Source organism: Ceratotherium simum, chromosome 26 (assembly GCF_057802395.1).
Source record: "Ceratotherium simum simum isolate JZ-2026a chromosome 26, ASM5780239v1, whole genome shotgun sequence".
NCBI classification, from domain to species: Eukaryota; Metazoa; Chordata; class Mammalia; order Perissodactyla; family Rhinocerotidae; genus Ceratotherium; species Ceratotherium simum.
Window position 1 is genome coordinate 37,264,608 of NC_141925.1, and position 19,848 is coordinate 37,284,455.

Below are 19,848 nucleotides of genomic sequence, written 5' to 3' on the forward strand. Positions count from 1 at the left end.
ATTATAGAATTTTCCAATAGCTTAATTAGAAGAGGAAGACACAGATTGAATTTACAGCTCATGTTTAACAACTGCACAGACTGCCTGGTGTAAGTTTAACGGAATTGGATTTTTTGGGGGCTCCTCCTCAGATCCTTTTTAGAATGAGATGGACACCAGTGTGGTGCCAGCTCAAAGGAGGGCTCTGCTGCCATTGCCGACTGTGTAGATAACCAGATTCATGTGGCTAACAGGGGGCATGAGGCTCCATCCTGAGAACTGAAACCAGGGGCTGCAGTTGTCATGTGAAATCAACAGCTGGTCCTCAGGGTTGTTGTTCTGTTTTGAAGGGAATGTTCTCAGAAGGATTCATGCATGGACAAGGGACTTACGTTTGGGCTGATGGAGTGAAATATGAGGTAAAGCATATAATATACTATAGTTCTAAACTGTAACTATGGGATTTAATGGTCAGGTTCCCACAAATAAACATGCTACTTTCATAAAAGTAATTTAGCATATGGGTTAAAAACATCCACAGAACCAGAGAATATAGGTGAAAAGTAACTTGTTACTGCATGGAACCCTCTGGTAATTGTTGTTACCAGTTTCGTTTGTACATTCTAGAATATTCTATGTGTTCTGTGCATGTATTGCACACATACCTGTACTTAGCTTCTCCTACCTTTTACAAACACAAATAGTTTGTTATATACTCTCTTCTGTATCTTTATGTTTTAGAGATCAGACCATGTCCATTCATCCATCCAGATCTACCTATTTTCACTGGCCGCTGGTATTCCGTTATGTGGGTTTCACTTGACCCATCTTGCTGGCTCGAGGGGAGTATGTGTTTTTAAATTGATTGCTAAAATGGAACTTCCCTCCAAGAAAGGGCACCAGTTTCAACTCCCACCCACAAAGTGTGCGAGTGCCTGAAGTGCTCTTCTAAAAATCACAATTGCAAAGCCGCTAATGTGATGGTGCTTGTAAGTGGTGATGAAGATATTTAAAACAAATGCACATAATGCACATATTCAAATAGCAGCCGGGTGAGGGGAATAGAGGCAGGTTTGGGTCAGGTGGGCAGCTAATTGGAGCTGGACAGTGAGAGACAGAGGTTCAGGGAGCATAAGGGAAGGGTCACCTTCACTGTTATGGCAGGGAGAGAACCTCTGAGGCCCGGAGGAGCCTGAGGATTGGGTCCCAACAGCGGTTTCGGGCCAGCCTTTGCGGGAAAACTCCCTTTTCCCAAGACACCCTGCCTTCTAGCCTGAGGTCTCCAGTTCCTCGTCTCTGGAAGCTCTCAGGCAGGGCTCATTCCTGCAGGCACAGGCTGCCCCCCCGCCTCCCAGCCCAGTCAGGAGGGTGTCTGGGCAGGATTCAGGCTCTCACAGAAGCATCTTCAGGGAGGTCAGCTGGCCTCGGGGAATCTGGCCGGTGGTCAGGCCAGGCCGCACTGTCGTCTTTTCTCTGCTGACTGCCTGCCTCCAGTGACTTCACATTCCTGGAGGAGAACCCCATGGCTCTGGGCTGAGGTGTGTGGAACTGCGTGCTGCCCACTCATCCTGGTCCTGAGCAGAGCAGATTCTTTGGAAGGTGCCCACGGGGCAGGTGGTTGACTGACATGTCTGCAGAATATTTTGATGAACCACAGGCAGATAAAAGGGTTTCCACCAGAATCCCTTGGAGTGAACACTGGAACCCAGTGAATTAGCCTTCTTCAAGGTGGGTTCCAAGAATCTAAAGTTCCCAAGGCTGGGATTGGAAGCCACCACTTTGCCATGTCACCTACTTCCTTCTTGGAGCTTAGACTACACACAGCCTTCCAGATATTTATTCTTTCTAGGCTTCTACCCAGTGGAGAGATCAGGTGAGAGGATAGGACGTGTAGAGAAGGAAGAGGGAAGGTGGGAGCTGGGGGCATGTTCAGCTGTTTCAGTGGGAGAAGAGATTGGAATAGTATCTGTGGTCAAGGACACGTCTCAGCCCACAGGGTTAGGACCTCTCTGCTGCCTTCTATCTGTTACTCTTATGGCCATTTTGCCCTAGGGGGACTTTGTGAAGAACATCCCCATGAACCACGGCATGTACACGTGGCCGGATGGCAGCACCTATGAAGGGGAAGTGATAAACGGCGTGAGGAATGGATTTGGTATGTTCAAGTGCAGCGCGCAGCCCCTGTCCTACATCGGCCACTGGTGCCACAGCAAGAGACACGGGAAGGTGGGTGAGGCAACCACGTGACTCCCATCTGTGAATAGAATGTACAAACATGGAGGGTGGGAAATGGGGGGGCTGTTAAGGGTATATTCATCTTTTGTTTATTGAGGTGAAATTCACATCACATGGAATTAACCACTTTAGAGTAAACAATTCAGTGGCATTTTGTACATTCACAATATTGTGCAACCACCACCTCTATCCAGTCCTAAAACATTTTTATCACTCTAAAATAAACCCCATACCCATTAGGTAATTACTCCCCATCCCCGCCCCGCATCCCCACCAGTCTGCTCTCTGTCCCTATGGGTTGACCTATTCTGGACACTTCGTATGAATAGACTCATACAATATGTGACCTTTTGTGTCTGACTTCTTTCACTCAGCATACTTCGAAGGTTGATTCATGTTGTAGGTACTTCATTCCTTTTTATGGCTGAATAATATTCCACGGTGTGGCTATACCACATTTTGTTTATCCATTTATCAGTCAATGGACATTTGGGCTGTTTCCATCTTTTGACTCTCATAAATAGTGCTGCTATAAATATATGTGCACAGATTTATTTAAGTACTTGTTTTTAGTTCTTTTGGGTATATACCTAGGAATGGAATTGCTGGGTCCTATGGTAACTCAGTATTTAACATTTCGAGGAACCATCAAATTGTTTTTCACACAAGCTGTACCATTTTATATTTGCACCAGCAGCGTAGGTTATATTCACTTTTAATTAAGATTGCTATTTTTGTAATTATTGTTTTGCATTTTATGGGATGATAAAATTCCCCAGCAATGTTTTTAGAAAATGTCAGGAGAGAAGAAAAAGTATATCATTATAATCATCACTGATGGAGCATTAACAGTGCCCTGTTAATGAAAGTGTCACTTGGGAGGGTGTTGTCACCAAGTCTGTAACCTTCCTGAAACCCATGACTGTGCAATATTCACATATGGTTTCTTAAATAACTGGGGATTCCTTTTATCTCTTAAAAATAATTTATAACTGCTTGCTAGGATAAGATAAATGCCTTGGTTTGTTTTCAAACCCACAAGTAAATGGGTAGAGTCTGGTGCATGGTTTAGAGGCTCACAGAAATCAATGCCTCTGACTCAAACAGTGCTCTCTGAAAAGGTGAGGTAGAGGAGAGAAGCAGATCTGTGACCAGCCCTAAGTAATCTTTGAGAATTCTGGCTATAGAAGGCTTTTTATCTGAACAGCACAGATATCCAGGCTCTTTGCACCATGCGATATACTCTCCTTTTCTGCAAGGGGAAGGCTCCTCAGGCCCTTGCTAAGATCTCCTTAGCCCTCTTACTTTACTCAGATGTAGACTGTTCTGTTGTGTCCTGGTTTTTTAAAGCACCTGCTTTTTTTTAAAGCACATAGCAGGTCAGTTCAGACATACCAGAGGGGTTGGGAATGGTGACTTCCAACAGAGGCACCTGTTTGGCTGCAAGAAGGAACAAGTTAGCTTGATAAAAAGGAAGAAGATAGAAAACACACACACACACACACAAAGAGATAAGCCAGTGGATAAGCAAGCGATTTGAGGCCACTGAGCATAAATCCAAATACCTTGCAGGATGGCTAGTCCCTTAGAGGAGTTGTCAAAGGAAGGCTATGCTGTGTTCACTTATACTGGAGGCAGTAAGGTAAGTAAGATGATAAGTAAATGGATAAAACAAAAATGGTTTTGATACACAGAAGAGAGTGACCTCCAGTTATATGGAAGGTGTTACTCTTCGCTTTAGGTGACAACAAAACAGAATTTCTTCAGGTATGTGTATGACTAATGGTTACCAAATATACTGAATGTAATGAATGTAGTCATTCCCTGCCTCACCGTGGCACTCTGTGTTAAGGAGTAATTGATTTGCAACACGATCTCCTTCTCACTTGGTGGATATTTTACCATTTTCTTGTTTGCAAAACAGAAACATAACACAGATTATATGCCTTGCCTAAGTGTGACATTGACTTCTGCATAGACTAAATTCTTTAAATGCATCTATATCTATCTTTACCTTTGAGAAAGCATTTGTTTTATGAGGCTTGATTTTTAAAAATGATATTATTTGTTTTAGGGCTCCATTTATTACAATCAAGAGGGCACCTCTTGGTATGAGGGAGACTGGGTACACAGCATCAAAAAGGGCTGGGGCATAAGATGGTAGGTACCACTGCTGCCGTGTTTGGGGTGTGGGAGAAAGTGCTGGTGGGGCCAGATAATTCTCACTTAAGCTATTTAAAGGTAAGGTGCAGAAATTACAGAGAACACGTTTTCTATATAAGCAGGGTAGAATATTTAAATTAATCCTAATATAACCTCCATAGTGATGAAAATATTCTATGGAAAATTTAGAAAAGCCATGTTAAATGATGTCTAATCATACTGTTTCACTTTATTATATGTAGAAACTGCCTTTCTTTGTTCTCTGTGTTAATCGTGGATCTCTATTATTAGTTGTATGTTTTCTGAAGAATGTTGACACATTTGCTTGATTTTAGATTGAGCTGACAACATCAAATATTTTAAGGATTAAAATATTTGGGGGCAAAATATTACTAATTATAATACTATAGGGAATGATTTTTAAAAGATTTAAAAAATCCCTGCTCTTATCCACTTTGTCACCTTATTAAATGATCAGAAGTTTTAATAAAATGATTTATTCTACCCACTAAGGTGATTGTTTTAAAGAGCTGGGTCTTTGAGAAGACAAACAAAATTGACAAACCCTTAGCCAGACTCACCAAGAAAAAAAGAGAGAAGGCTCAAATAAATAAAATTAGAAATGAAAAAGGAGAAATTACAACAGATACCACAGAAATACAAAAGATTATAAGAGAATACTATGAAAAACTATATGCCAACAAATTGAGCAATCTAGAAGAAATAGATAAATTCTTAGACTCATACAACCTCCCAAAAACTGAATCAAGAAGAAATAGAGAACCTGAATAGACCAATCACAAGTAAAGAGATTAAAACAGTAATCAAAAACCTCCCAAAAAATAAAAGTCCAAGACCAGATGGCTTCTCTGGAGAATTTTACCAAACATTCAAAGAAGGCTTAATACCTATCCTTCTCAAACTATTCTGAAAAATAGAGGAAGATGGAACACTTCACAACACATCCTATGAGGCCAACATCAATCACCCTGATACCAAAGCCAGGCAAAGACAATACTAAGAAGGAAAACTATAGACCAATATCCCTGATGAACATAGATGCAAAAATCCTCAACAAAATATTGGCGAACTGAATACAGCAATACATTAAAAAGATCATACACCACAATCAAGTGGGATTTATACTAGGGACACAGGGATGGTTCAACTTCTGCAAATCAGTCAATGTGATACACCACATTAACAAAACGAGGAATAAAAACCATATGATCATCTCAATAGATGCAGAGAAGGCTTTTGACAGGATCCAACATCCATTTATGGTAAATACTCTCAACAAAATGGGTATAGAAGGAAAGTACCTTAACATAATAAAGGCCATTTATGACAAACCGACAGCCAACATCATACTCAATGGGGAAAAACTGAAAGCATCCCTCTGAAAACAGGGACAAGACAAGGGTGCCCACTCTCGCCACTCTTATTCAACACAGTACTGGAGGCTCTGGCCAGAGCAATTAGGCAAGAAAAAGGAATAAAAGGAATCCAAATAGGCAATGAAGAAGTGAAACTCTCACTGTTTGCAGATGACGTGATCTTACATATATAGAAAACCCTAAAGAATCCACTGGAAAACTATTAGAAGTAATTAACTACAGCCAAGTGGCAGGGTACAAAATCAACTTACAGAAATCAGTTGCATTTCTATATACCAACAACAAACTAACAGAAAGAGAACTCAGGAAGACAATCCCATTTATAATTGCAACAAAAAGAATAAAATATCTAGGGGGCCGGCCCGGTGGCGCAAGTGGTTAAGTGCGTGCGCTCGGCGGCCTGGGGTTTGTCGGTTCGGATCCCAGGCGTGCACCGATGCACTGCTTGGCAAGCCATGCTGTGGCAGTGTCCCATATAAAGCGGAGGAAGATGGGCATGGATGTTAGCCCAGGGCCAGTCTTCCTCAGCGAAAAAAAAGAGGAGGATTGCCAGATGTTAGCTCAGGGCCGATCGTCCTCAAAAAAAAAAAAAGAATAAAATATCTAGGAATAAATTTAACCAAGGAAGTGAAAGACCTATACAATGAAAACTATAAGACATTATTGAGTGAAATCAGTGATGACATAAAGAAATGGAAAAATATTCCATGCACTTGGATTGGAAGAACAAACATAGTTAAAATGTCCATACTACCTAAAGCAATCTACAGATTCAATGCAATCCCAATCCGAATCCCAAGGACATTCTTCACAGAAATAGAACAAAGAATACTAACATTCATATGGGGCAACAAAAGACCCCATATAGCTAAAGCAATCTGGAAAAAGAAGAACAAGGCTGGAGGCATCACAATCCCTGACTTCAAAACATACTACAAAGCGACAGTAATTAAAACAGCATGGTACTGGTACAAAAACAGACACACAGATCAATGGAACAGCATTGAAAGTCCAGAAATAAAACCTCGTATCTATGGGCAGCTAATCTTTGACAAAGGAGCTAAGGACATACAGTGGAAAAAGGAAAGTCTCTTCAATAAATGGTGCTGGGAAAACTGGACAGCCACTTGCAAAAGAATGAAAGTAGACCATCTTCTTTCACCATACACAAAAATTAACTCAAAATGGATCAAAGACCTGAAGGTGAGACCTGAAACTATAAAACTCCTGGAGGAAAATATAGGTAGTACACTACTCGCCATCAGCCATAAACGGATCTTTTTGAATTCCACGTCTACTTAGACAAGGGAAACAAAAGAAAAAATAAACAAGTGGGACTTCATCATATTAAAGAGCTTCTACAAGGCAAATGAAACCAGGATCAAAATGAATAGGGAACCCACCAGCTGGGAAAAAATATTTGCAAACCATATATCTGACAAGGGATTAATCTCCATAATATATAAAGAATCACACAACTGAATAACAAAAAAACAACCCAATCAAAAAATGGGCAGAGGAAATTTTACCAGCCACATGCCTGCCCATTGAATTTAAATAAAGGGAAGATTGTATGGGCACAAGGGTTGGATTTCTTCAAAGGTGTTTAGGGAGAAAGTTTAAAAGAAAGTCTTAAAGGCAAATGTATATGAGATAACTGATTGTCTTTAATTGTCTTTTTTTTTGTCCTAGTTACAAATCTGGAAATATATATGAAGGTCAGTGGGAAAACAATATGCGCCATGGGCAAGGCAGGATGAGATGGCTGACAACTAGTGAAGAGTACACCGGTCAGTGGGAGAGGGGGGTCCAGGTACTGCGCCCGCTGGTTTTAGCAGAATATACCCAAGGGTGGACCTCCGCTGACCCTCGGCACATGCGTTATTTGGTATGGTATCGTATGGTAATCTGAAATGCAATCTCTGCTAAATTTAGGAACTCAAATTACGATTTACTGGTCTAAAGCAGCCTTTTTTAGTGCTGTTTTATTATTTGATGTTCTCTAAAGGTCTCACACACAAGCTAGGTTCTGCCATTGGCAAATCCATAATTCACATGACTGAGACTATTGTTTACACTTTAGAAGCTGTGTATTTCCTGCACAGGAAAGATAAGCTTTATATGATTAATTTTATATAGTTTATATAGCTAGGATTTTCTGATTATTTCTTGTTTATTAATCTGGTAATCAGGGACTTTGCTAAACTCACATAATAGTTCTAGTCACTTCTTTGTAGATTCTTTGGGATTCTTTTTTTCTTGGCTCAGGAAGATTCGCCCTAGCTGACATCTGTTGCCAATCTTCCTCTTTTTGCTTGAGGAAGATTTGCCCTAAGCTAACATCCATACCAATCTTCCTCTATTTTGTGTGTGGGTCCCCACCACAGCATGGCCGCTGACAAGTGGTGTAGGTCCCTGCCCAGGAACTGAACCCGGGCCGCCAAAGTGGAGCACCCTGAACTTAACCACTAGGCCATGGGGCTGGTTGGCCCCCTGGGATTTTTTATATAGACAGTCGTATTATCTGCAAATACAGTCAACTTTATATCTTTCGTTCTAATCTGTGTGCCATTTTTTTCTCTTGCCTATTGCACTGGCTAAGACCTCCAGTGTGATATTGAATGGGAGCGGAGAGAGTGGACATCCTTGCATTGTTCCTGATCTTAATGGGAAAGAATTCAGTCTTTTATCAAGTGTGATGTCAGCTGTAGGTTTTTCATAGATGCCCTTTATCAGGTTGAGGAAGCTTTCTTTAATGCTTACTTTTCTTACAGTTTTTATCATGAACGGATGTTGAATTTTGTCTAATGCTTTTTCTGCCTCTAGTCAGATGATCGTGTAGTTTTTCTTCTCTAGTCTGTTGATATGTTGAATTACACTGATTGATTTTCAACTGTTGAACCAACCTTGCATTCCTGGGATAAACCTCACTTGGTTATCCTTTTTATATCTTGCTGGATTCAATTTCCTAATACTTTGTTGAGAATTTTTGTGTTCTTATTCATGAGGGATATTGATCTATAGCATTGTTTCCTTATGGTATCTTTGTCAGCTTTTAGTAATCAGGGTAATGTTGGCCTCACAAAATGAGTTGGGAAGTGTTTTTTGCTCTTCAATATTCTGGAAGAGTCTGTAAAATTGGTAGTATCTCTTCCTTAGCCATTTAGTTGAATCTGCCAGTGAAGCCTTCTGGGCCTGGAGTTGTCTTTGTGGGAAGATTAACTATAAACTAACTATGAAATCAATTTCTTTAGTAAATAATGTGCTGTTCAGCTTATCTATTTCTTCTTGAGTAAGCTTTGAAAGTTTGTGTTATTGAAGGAATTTGTCCATTTTATAGAAATTGTTAAATTTATTGACATAGAGTTGTTTACAATATTCCCTTATTATGCTTTTAATATATATATAGGATCTTTAGTAATAGTCCCTCTTTCTTCTGATATTAATTTGTGTTTTCTCTCTTTTTCCTTCATCAGTCTTGCTAGAAGTGTATCAATTTCATTAAAATTCTTAAAAAGCCAGTTTTAGTTTTATTTGCTTTCTCTGATGTTTTTCAGTTTTCAATTTTATTGATATCTGCTCTTTGTTATTACCTTCCTTCTGTATGCTTTGGGTTTAGTTTGCTCTTTTCCTAGAGTTGTAAGATGGAAGCTTTACTGATTTGAGACATTTCTTCTTTTCTAATATAAGCATTTATTACTATAATTTTTCCTCTTAGCACTGCTTTATCTGTATCCCATTAATTTTGATATATTATGTTTTAATTTTTGTTCAGTTTCAAAATATTTTCTAATTTCCTCATGGCTTCCTCTTTGGCCTATAAATTATTTTGAAGTATGTTGTTTAATTTCCAAATATTTGGGGATTTTTCTGGATATCTTTCTACTGTCTGATTTTTTTTTTTTTGGTTTTGTTTAATTCCACTGTGGTCAGAGAACGTACTTTGTATGACTGCATTTCTTTTAATTATGTTGAGGTTTATTTTATGGCCCAGAATATGTCTATCTTGGTGAATGTCACATGTATTTCTGCTTTTGTTGAGTGGAGTGTTCTGTAGATGTCAATTAGATCAAGATGGTTGATAGTGTTGTTCAGGTCTTCTGTAGTATTACTGGTTATCTGTTTACTTTTTCTATCCATTTGTGAGAGAAAAGTGTTGAATTGTCCAAGTATAATTGTAGATTCGTCTATTTCTCCTTTCAGATCTATCAGTTTTTACTTCATATGTTTTGAAACTCTAGTGTTAGGTATATATACATTTAGGATTGTTATATCTTGTTGGTGAATTGATCCTTTTTATCATTATGTAATGTCCCTCTTTAACCCTGGTATTTTTTTTTCCTCTGAAGTGTACTTTTTCTGATATGAATATAGCCACTCCAGCTTTCTTTTTTATTTTTAATTTTAATTGTGGAAAAATACACCTAACATAAAATTTACCATCTTCACCATTTTTAAGTGTACAGTTCAGTGTTGAGTACATTCACACTGTTGTGCAGCCATCACCACCAACTGTCCACAGAACTCTTTTCATCTTGAAAACTGAAACTCTGTCGCCATTAAACACTAACTCCCTATTCCATCTCCCCCAGCTCCTGGCAACCACCCTTCTACTTTCTGGCTCTATGAGTTTGACTTTGTCAGGTACCTCATATAAGTGGAATCATATAATATTGTCCTATTGTGACTGACTTATTTCACTTAGCATAATGTCTTCAAGGTTCATCCATCTTATAGCATGTGTCAGAATTTCTTTCCTTTTAAAGGCTGAATTATATTCCATGGTATGTTTATACCACGTTTTGTTCATCCATTCATTTTCAACGGACACCTGGGTTGCTTCCACCTTTTGGTTGTTGCGAATAACACTGCTGTGAACATGGTGTACAGATATTTGTTCAATTGCCTGCTTTCAATTCTTTTTGGTGTATACCCAGAAGTTGCAGAATGTTATATATAGAATCATCCCATTGTTGAAAAAATTGTGTATGGGTTTATATGTCCATATAATATGTTGATTTAGCATGTATGATTGTTTGTGCCTGGGGAAAACAGACTGGAATTCTCAAACCCAAGTAGTAGTTACTTCTGGAAAGTGGGATTGAGGAGGGGGTATTTTTATCAATCTGTAAATAAAATTTAAAATCATAATTAAAATAATCAGTATCAAGCCAGGTGCTCTGTATACACTATCTTCAATCTTTACATCTATCCTGTAGGGTAGATGTTATTTCCATTTTACAGGTGAAATCCAGAGGGCTTAAATAATTTGCCTTAGGTCAAAAGGCTGGTTAGTAAATAGCTGAGCTGAGCTGAAACCCAAGTCTGTGTGACTCCAAAGTCTGTGTTCTTTGTCCCTTCAAATGAGCCATTGTATTTGATCCATACCTAATTTAAATGGATTCAGGTAAAAAGAGGAAGTATTTTGAACATTTCTTATGGAAATTTGCTTTCTTTTCAGAATGGCTTTGGGACACACACATGGTTTCTAAAGAGAATCCTCAAGTCCCAGTATCCTTTGAGAAATGAATACGTAGGAGAGTTTGTAAATGGAGATCGCCATGGCCGTGGAAAGTTTTACTATGCCAGTGGAGCCGTGTATGAGGGAGAGTGGGTTTCCAATAAAAAACATGGCATGGTGAGTACAGACCTGTGAAGATTACATTTTAAAGATTATATAAAGCAATTGAAATACAGTAGAAGGCATGTCATTCTCTGTCTAGTAAAGTGAATTATCCATTTTGCATAGGATAACTGTTTTGTTAAGATGATTACATGAGTTTTAAAATAATTTCCAACATATCATCAATTTCCTGTATATTTAGAGGTTATTTAATTAGTTTGTGTTACGTGTATGTGTGTGTGTTAAGGTGGTTTTGGTTGCAAGTAACAGAAAATCAAGCTTAATCTTCCATAAATGATAATAATATGGGCTTCAGGGTTGGTTTGATTCAGCAACTTAGTGACATCAGGATTTCTCCTGTCTCTATCCATGATGTCTCCTACCATGTCTGCTTTACCCTTATGCTGCCTCTACCTCATGATTACAGGATGGCTGCTGTGGTTCCAGGCTTCACATCCACATACCTCACTAAGTAGAAGGAGAGAAGCAACTCTCTCTTTTTTTTTTTTTTAAAGACTTTTTTTGTGTGTGTGTGTGAGGAAGATCAGCCCTGAGCTAACATCCATGCTAATCCTCCTCTTTTTGCTGAGGAAGACCGGCTCTGAGCTAACATCTATTGCCAATCTTCCTCCTTTTTTTTCCCCCAAAGCCCCAGTAGATAGTTGTATGTCATGGTTGCACATCCTTCTAGTTGCTGTATGTGGGACGAGGCCTCAGCATGGCCGGAGAAGCGGTGGGTCGGTGTGTGCCCGGGATCCGAACTTGGGCCTCCAGTAGCGGGGCGCGCGCACTTAACCACTAAGCCAGGGGGCCGGCCCGAGAAGCAACTCTCTTGCAAGAAATTTTCCACCAATGTCTTGAGTTTCATTGAGCTGAATTGGGTCATTTGCCCACCTCTGAATCAGACTGAGTATTGGCCTGGGTTTGACAAATATCAAGAGAGTCCCTATTCTGTGATGGGCACTCTGCTGGTCACTAGCGTAGTTTAATAAGACAAATTCTGTGACCTAGGGGTGCTTAAAGTTGGGGAGAGGTAGTGGGGCAGATGCAGTGAGAGGAGAGGAGAGGTGAAGAAGAGAAGGAGGATCAGGAGGAGGAGAATCAGGAGGAGGAGAGGATTTACACAGTGATGTGAGATGCCAGGAGTCTATGCATATTTTAAAAACAAACAAACAAACAAAACCCTCCAAACTTTTGAAAAAGATCTTGATGTACATTTACCAATGGTTTTCTAAGAAAACTTTTCCTAAACCTCAAAAAGTTATCTTTCTACCTACAGGGCCGATTAACGTTCAAGAACGGGCGTGTGTACGATGGCCTGTTTTCCAATGACCACATAGCCGAGTCTCCAAGTCTTGAAGCTGAATTGGCAAGTTACCTGGACCCATCTTCAGAATCTGCCCTCAGGAGCCAGCACCGCGGGCCTTTCATCAGTGCTGGTAGGGAGCTTTCGCCTGTCAGTTGAAAGCAAATTAATTTATATTATCCACGGTATCCACTCAGCAAAATACACCTAATGCTTCAGAAAACAGAAGTTAAAGTAAGCAACTACTTTCTTAGTAGGTTTTTTGAATACTCTTGGATCACAGTTCTATGGAAATCGTTTCGACATAACATTGAAAAATTTTAATGTTGCTTTTTAAAATTATCCCCTCTATTTGCTTCATTTGCTAGAAATTATCAGAAAGCTTGATGGCAGTGAAAGTAATTCAGTGTTAGGATCGAGCATTGAGCTGGATCTCAGTTTGTTGCTGAATATGTATCCTGAGAAGGACCAACCAGAAGAAAAGAAGCAGGTAAAAACCTTTTGTATTGTTATAAATTTATATTTTGGGCTTAAATATTCAGAGTCTCCACAGTTCTGGGAAAATGCAGTTGATGACTGCTGTCATGCATTGAGCGTCTTCTATATGCCTGATGGATGTTTTGCATATAGCATCTCATTTAGTTTGCAAGGCAACCCTGTGAGTGAGTGGGCTTTATGAGAAAATGGAAATCCAGATAGAGGGACTCAGAGGATTACCCAGAGCCCGTCAGGGTCAAGTCACGCTCACACCCAGATTGATCTGAAGGCCGCAGATGTGGCCACCCCGCTCTGCAGGACATTAATTCTGCTGTGCAATATTATGGGCTGCTGGGATTCAAAAGAACTTCAAACCCTTAGAAATCATTAGAAATCTGGAAATCCTTAGAGAGGGAAAAAATTGTGTGTACCTGGACCTCATTTGATTAGCATCTGGCAAATCACAGCCACAAAATTACACTGTAGTATCATGGCCCTGCTTTGACTGGGGCTTGGTGTGATTCTTCTGGGAAACTGTTGTTGAAGATGTTGTTTGCGATAAGAGAACCATTGGCACCTCCAAATTGCAAGGCATCTTTGCCCCTTTCCCTTCCTCATTGCTGCCTCATCTGGTCCCCAGGTCTTCGGGCCTCAAAAGTGATGCCTCTCTTTGCCCCCATCCTCCCCTTTCTGTCTCCCAGCCAACATTGTGATTCAGGCTCCTAGTAGCTCTCGCTTCATCTGCTGCAAGACTCTGGTTAAAAATAGGAACCTTTATCACTCTCTCTAGTTACAGAAGCACTACACGATACTTGTAGGAAATTTAGAAAATACAGATAAGAAAAAGTAAAAGAGAATCTCCACCCAGACAAAATCTTGTGACCATCTTTTCAGTTTTGTTCTGTGTGAATGTATCTAGAAATGGAGCATTCTATTCATGTAATCTCTGTTTTCATGTAGTATTTAGTGATAGCTATTTAATGCCATTAAGTATTCTCCTATGATATCATTTTTAGATGAATGAATATATATATTGATTTACCAAAAAAAGGGATCACATTGTTTATATTGCTTATATATATATATATATATTTTTTTGTTGTTGTTGTTCTGTTATATAGATATCATTCATTTTCCACTTTGGAGTTCTTTCTATGTCAAAACGTGGGTTTTTAAAAAATGATGTATTTAAAAATATTATCTGGACTGTTTTATAAAAGGAGCACATACTCTGACAAAAAACATTATAGAAATATATGACATAGAAAGTGAGATAATTCTGCAATTCCACACTTTAGGAATACCTTTAAAATGTTTCTATATAATACTATATAATATTTCATAATATGGACATATTACAACTTAGCAAATCTCTTTTTTTTCTTTTTCTTTTGAGACGATTTTAGACTTGTGAAGAGTTGCAGAAGTAATATAGTTTCCCTACACCTTTTACCCAGCTTCTCCTCATGTTGGCGTCTTATGTAACCATGGTGCAATGACCAAATCAAGAAATTAACCTTGCTGCAACACTAAAACTAAGCTATAGACTTGACTTGAATTTCATGTTTTTCTCCTAATGCCCTTTTTCTCTTCCAGGATCCAAACCCGCATTGCATTTAGTCATCACATCTCTTTAAGCTCCTCCAATCTGTCACAGCTCCTCCATCTTTCTTTGTCTTTCATGACCTTGAGACTTTTGAAGAGTACTGGTCAGTCGTGTTGAAGAATGTCCCTCAGTTGGGTTTATCTGATGTTTTCTCATGATTGTATGTATCTATTATTGGAATCATTTCGTCAAAATGTGGGTGTCTTTTTTTTCAGCATGGGTTCTGGATGATTCTAGTTTCAGTAGGAACAAGCCCAAGCAAGCATGCAGCCTTCAAGCTACGTTGTTACTCGTCCAAATGGTTGCCTTTGCTGTCAATTCCATGTTCCTGTTCTGGTATTCCGGGCCTTCCAGGATCTGACATCAACCCATCTTTCCAACCTGCCTCCATCAAGTCCCCTCCTTACCATGCACTCACAGGATAATAATGGCTAGTACGGGCATAGAGAGCACTTTGCTCTGGGCATGGTTTCAAATGCCTTTACTTCATTGAATCCTCCCAGCAGCCTCCGGGGCAGGAACTGTGGTTGTCTCACCTTGTACATGAGGGAGCTGGGGCAGAGAGGGGTGACAGCCTTGCTCCAGGTCACACAGCCCTACTGGCATTCTTGGACAACCCCACCCTGTCCACTCCCCGACCCCAGCCTCCACCTGGGGGGCCTGCTGTCTGTGCAGTCTTACTCATTTTTCCATTCTCTGAGGCTCAGTTGAAGTATAGTGTCCTCCAGGAAGCCTCTTCCTCGGAATCCATTTCTCCTTCCTCCATGGCTCTGTTTTGCTAATGATATTTCCTTGTTGTGTATATGTCCTGTGTTCTTTACTAGATTTTAAGCTTCATAAAGAAAATTCTGTGTTCTGCTCTAGAACGGTGCTTTAGATAGGGCAGGCTATACATGTTTATCCAATTGAATTGAATTATAGAAAGTAGGAGTTAATGCCGAGAGTGACAGATGCCTGATGCAGCGGCCCAGGTAGGACTTTTCTGTCTCTTTGGGGAGCCCAAATATTGTTCCTCACATTTTCTGAGTATTTGGGAGGGTGAGGCATGGGGTAACTGGTTTTGGAGAACAGGATACTGTACAGGCTGCAGGGTTGCATGTATGGGGAATTTGGGGCAGCATAAGACCATTGAGGGCCTGCGGAAAATAATACAAGGTGAATGGGACAGAGAGGGATATTAGTAAAGCATCAACATGAATATTGCTTATTTCAGCATTAAGTATAATGTTAGCTGTATGTTTTTATATATGTTGTTTATCAGGTTAAGGAATTCCTTTCTACTTCTAATTTGATGAGTGTGTTTATCATGAATGGATGTTAAATTTTGTCAAATGCATCAATTGATATGATCATGTGGTTTTTCTTCTTTAGTCTATCAAAATGCTGATTACGCTGATTGATTTTTCAAATGTTACACCAGCCTTGCAATCCCAGGATAAACCCCACTTGGTGTTGATGTATTATTCTTTTTATATGCTGTTGGATTCAGTTTGCTAATATTTTGTTGAGGATTTTTGTGTCTGTGTTCATGAGGGATATTGATCTGTAGACAAGAGAATTTTGTTGCTGCCATTCAGATAGGAAGCCATCACATAGCAGTGTGAAAGTAATTCCATTGTCCAGATAGCATTTTTTTTTACTATTATTCAGAAATTGCATTTTATTGACCTGGGGATGGGTGGGAAGAATATAACATTTATTGAGCTCTTACAGTGGTAAAAGGTAAATGCTATAACTTTGCATGTGTTATCTCATTTAATTTAGAAAACAGCTGTTGTTTCTTTTACTTTTGTTTTCAAACGTAAGATCAAAATATGTATGGTTTTCTCATTTCAGGTAGAATATGCTGTCTTAAGAAATATTACAGAATTAAGAAGAATCTATAGCATTTATAGCAGCCTAGGCTGTGATCGCTCTCTGGATAACACCTTTCTGATGACAAAGCTTCACTTCTGGAGGTTTCTAAAAGATTGCAAATTTCATCACCATAAAATAACTCTTGCTGATATGGACCGGGTGTTAAGTAGTGAGTGTTCCAGGTCCTTCACATCTTTGCCTTTAAAGAAGAGTATAACATCATTTTGCTGTGAAACCAGTTAGAAAATGTTGAGAGAGTAAGGAAGGCCCAGAAATCAACATATGGTCCTGTTCTCAAGGTGCTTAAAATGTACTTGAAGAGACAGTCTCATGAAATAAGAGCAACAGTAAAAGACTGTCTATAGCAGGGGTCAGCAAAGTAGGGCCTGTGGGCCAAACCCGGCCCCTAGCCTGTTCTTGTAAAAAAAGTTTTATTGGAACACAGCCATGTCCATTTGTTTGTGTATTGTCTATGGCTCCTTTTGCCGTACAACACCAGAACTGAGTGGTTGTGACAGAGACTGTCTGACCACAAAGCCTAACATATTTACTATCTGGGTCTTTACAAAGAAGTTTGTCTACCCCTGATCTAAAGTAAAAAAATGCTAAATTTTCAGGTCAGAAGCAGAGAGGATCAGGGAGGGCTTGGAATAGCCTAGAAAGGCTTTAGATAGTCTTGGGCTTGGTCTTGATTTCAAATTAGAAAGTTGATGCAATACATTTAACAACTTTAAAAGGTTTTACTCCTTTCAGCTGAATTCTGAGAGGCAGGACTGGAAGCCTGAAATTATCTACTTGAAAGATAAAATATTAGAACTAATACCCGTTTACTTCAAATTCAAGTGTTTGAAACAGACTTAGAATCCATTTAGAATTAGCAACATTAATCAAAATGTGGCTCAGACCACTTTGAGAAACACTGGGACAAAGTATCTTGTAAGTTTCTTGTAAAGTGACCAGATAAAGATCTTTTTTGTGGTACTTAATTTCTAGGTGGATGTGTATATACTGTTCAGAGTATTCTCTAGGGAAAAAAGTACTCCATCGTATTCAGTTCTTTGAATTGTGCACCAGGAATAAATAAGATAGAAGTTTCTAGAAAATACTAGGCATCCTCTCCAATTTTCTTGTTTTAGCCAATAATGACATACCAGTTGAAGAAATTCATTCTCCATTTACAACAATACTTTTGAGAACATTTTTGAATTATCTCCTGCAGTTGGCTTACCACATTCATCATAAAGAATACCAGTAAGTGCTACTTCCAGATCCCTGGGAGCGGGTGGGGGCAGAGCTAACCATTACAGTAGTGATAATGTTGTCCTCTTTTCTTCGACATTCATTATGATTTTTACGTACTCCTGAGATGAAGGACTAGAAACCAAAGTTTTCCGTAAATATTAACCACAAAACCGTAAGATACCAGATTAGAATTTGAAAATCCTTCAGGTCTGAGTCATATTTCTGTACTGCAGATTAGCTCTCAGGGTTTTATTTGGAAATAGTCACAATGAATTCTTCCTCAGGCCAGAATCTCCTGTCTTTTCTCAGAGCAAAATTGATATCATATATATATTTTAAAACTTTTTATTTTGAAATAGTTTTACATTTACAGAAGTATTGCCAAGTTAGTAGAGAAAGTTCATATATGTATCCTTCCCCTAATGATAACATCTTACAGAACCATGGTACACTTATCAAAATGAGGGCATTGACATTGCTACAATACCATTAACTAAATTACAGACTTTATTAGGATTTCCCAAGTTGCTCCGCTGACCCTCTTCTGTTTCAGCATCCCATATTGCATTTAGTTGTCATATCTCCTCAGTCCCCTACAACCTGTGATAGTTTCTCAGACTTTTATCTTGACGCTTTTGAGGAATATTGCTCAGTTATTTTGTAAAATGTCCCTTGATTTTGGCTTGCTGATGTTTTCTCGTCGTTACACTGAGGTTATGAGTTTGAGGAAGAATATCGTGGAGGTGAACTGTCCTTCTCGTCACATCATATCAGGGGTATGTGACGTCATTCTGTCTTAATACTGGTGGTGATAACTTTGATCACTTGGTTAAAGTGGTGTCAGCCGGGATTCTCTACTGTAAACTTACTGTTTTTCCCTTTCTATACTCTAATTGTTAGAAGCAAGTTACTAAGTCCACCCCTTACTCAAGGAGAGGGGAATTAGGTTCCACCTCCTGGAGGGAGGAGTGATTATGATATCTTTTTAATCACAGAAATAGAAGCCCATCGCTCTTTTTGTGTTTTACAAAACTCATGAATGAGAACATTCGTCCAAATGCCGGCCGTGTAAAAGGTAAATACAAAACCAACAGGATTATATTTACCATCGTCTTTTCAAAATATCATTTTGTAATCATTTTTTGAATGTTTATTTTTCCATTATATTTTTAGGCAATTTATTCAGTGGGCAACAGCGGACGTTCTACTCAATGAATTACATCGATAAGTGCTGGGAGGTTTATACAGCGTACTGCAGACCAAATGCAGCTCCTCCCCATGAGCTTACAATGAAGACGAGACACTTCCTCTGGATGTTGAAAGTAACCACTCATGCTTGATATTGGTTTTATATTTATAGACATTTTAATTAAAGAAAGACAAAACATTCTAGCTATGATATGCAAACAGTGAAGTGAAGATCTGGGAGGGTTTTCATAGCCATTGAATGTTTACTGGGTCTCTTTTGGTGGAAGAGAGTCATTCCAATGGTCTGCGATAGTGGAAGGAACAGAAACAAAGGGAGTGCCTGCCCGATGTGCTTCCCAATTAGGGGACAGGTATAGTCGGCAGCCTCTAATATCTCCTCTAATGCAGATCTTGCCATTTAAAGGAAGATGGGGGGATAAATGTCATTTTTAAAAATTGTTGTTCATCAAAAAAGTAGTTTAAAAAAGTTATTAGTTTGGAAAATAGGACATCTAATTTATACAATATTCTCATACTATTGGTAGTTTTTGTGTCATGATACTTTTAATTTATACTTGTGGGAAGGTAAGTGATAAAACTTAAAGAATACTAATAGGGAATAGAATGATTTAAAAAATTTAACAGTGTTGTATATGTATGAATAACTAACAATAACCTAGTGTCTGACTGTAGGAAAAGTTTTTTAAAAGTATGTGACTTTTTTTGGATGGAGTATTATACAGCTGTTTATTTGTGCACTTTCTCCCGTTCTTCA

General features: G+C 39.0%; 1 protein-coding gene across 2 annotated transcripts in view; it reads left to right on the forward strand.

The window, feature by feature from the left end:
• RSPH10B (radial spoke head 10 homolog B) overlaps positions 1-19,848 on the forward strand; it is a 69,655-nt gene that overhangs the window by 13,682 nt on the left and 36,125 nt on the right. For both annotated transcript variants that reach the window (XM_004440857.3, XM_087449218.1), the window contains exons 3-13: positions 330-398; positions 2,032-2,205; positions 4,289-4,374; positions 7,467-7,587; positions 11,236-11,412; positions 12,677-12,836; positions 13,072-13,193; positions 16,623-16,812; positions 17,780-17,894; positions 18,881-18,960; positions 19,059-19,207. In XM_004440857.3, coding sequence (XP_004440914.1) covers positions 330-398; positions 2,032-2,205; positions 4,289-4,374; positions 7,467-7,587; positions 11,236-11,412; positions 12,677-12,836; positions 13,072-13,193; positions 16,623-16,812; positions 17,780-17,894; positions 18,881-18,960; positions 19,059-19,207 — 1,443 coding nt within the window. The remainder of the gene's footprint in view (positions 1-329; positions 399-2,031; positions 2,206-4,288; positions 4,375-7,466; positions 7,588-11,235; positions 11,413-12,676; positions 12,837-13,071; positions 13,194-16,622; positions 16,813-17,779; positions 17,895-18,880; positions 18,961-19,058; positions 19,208-19,848) is intronic.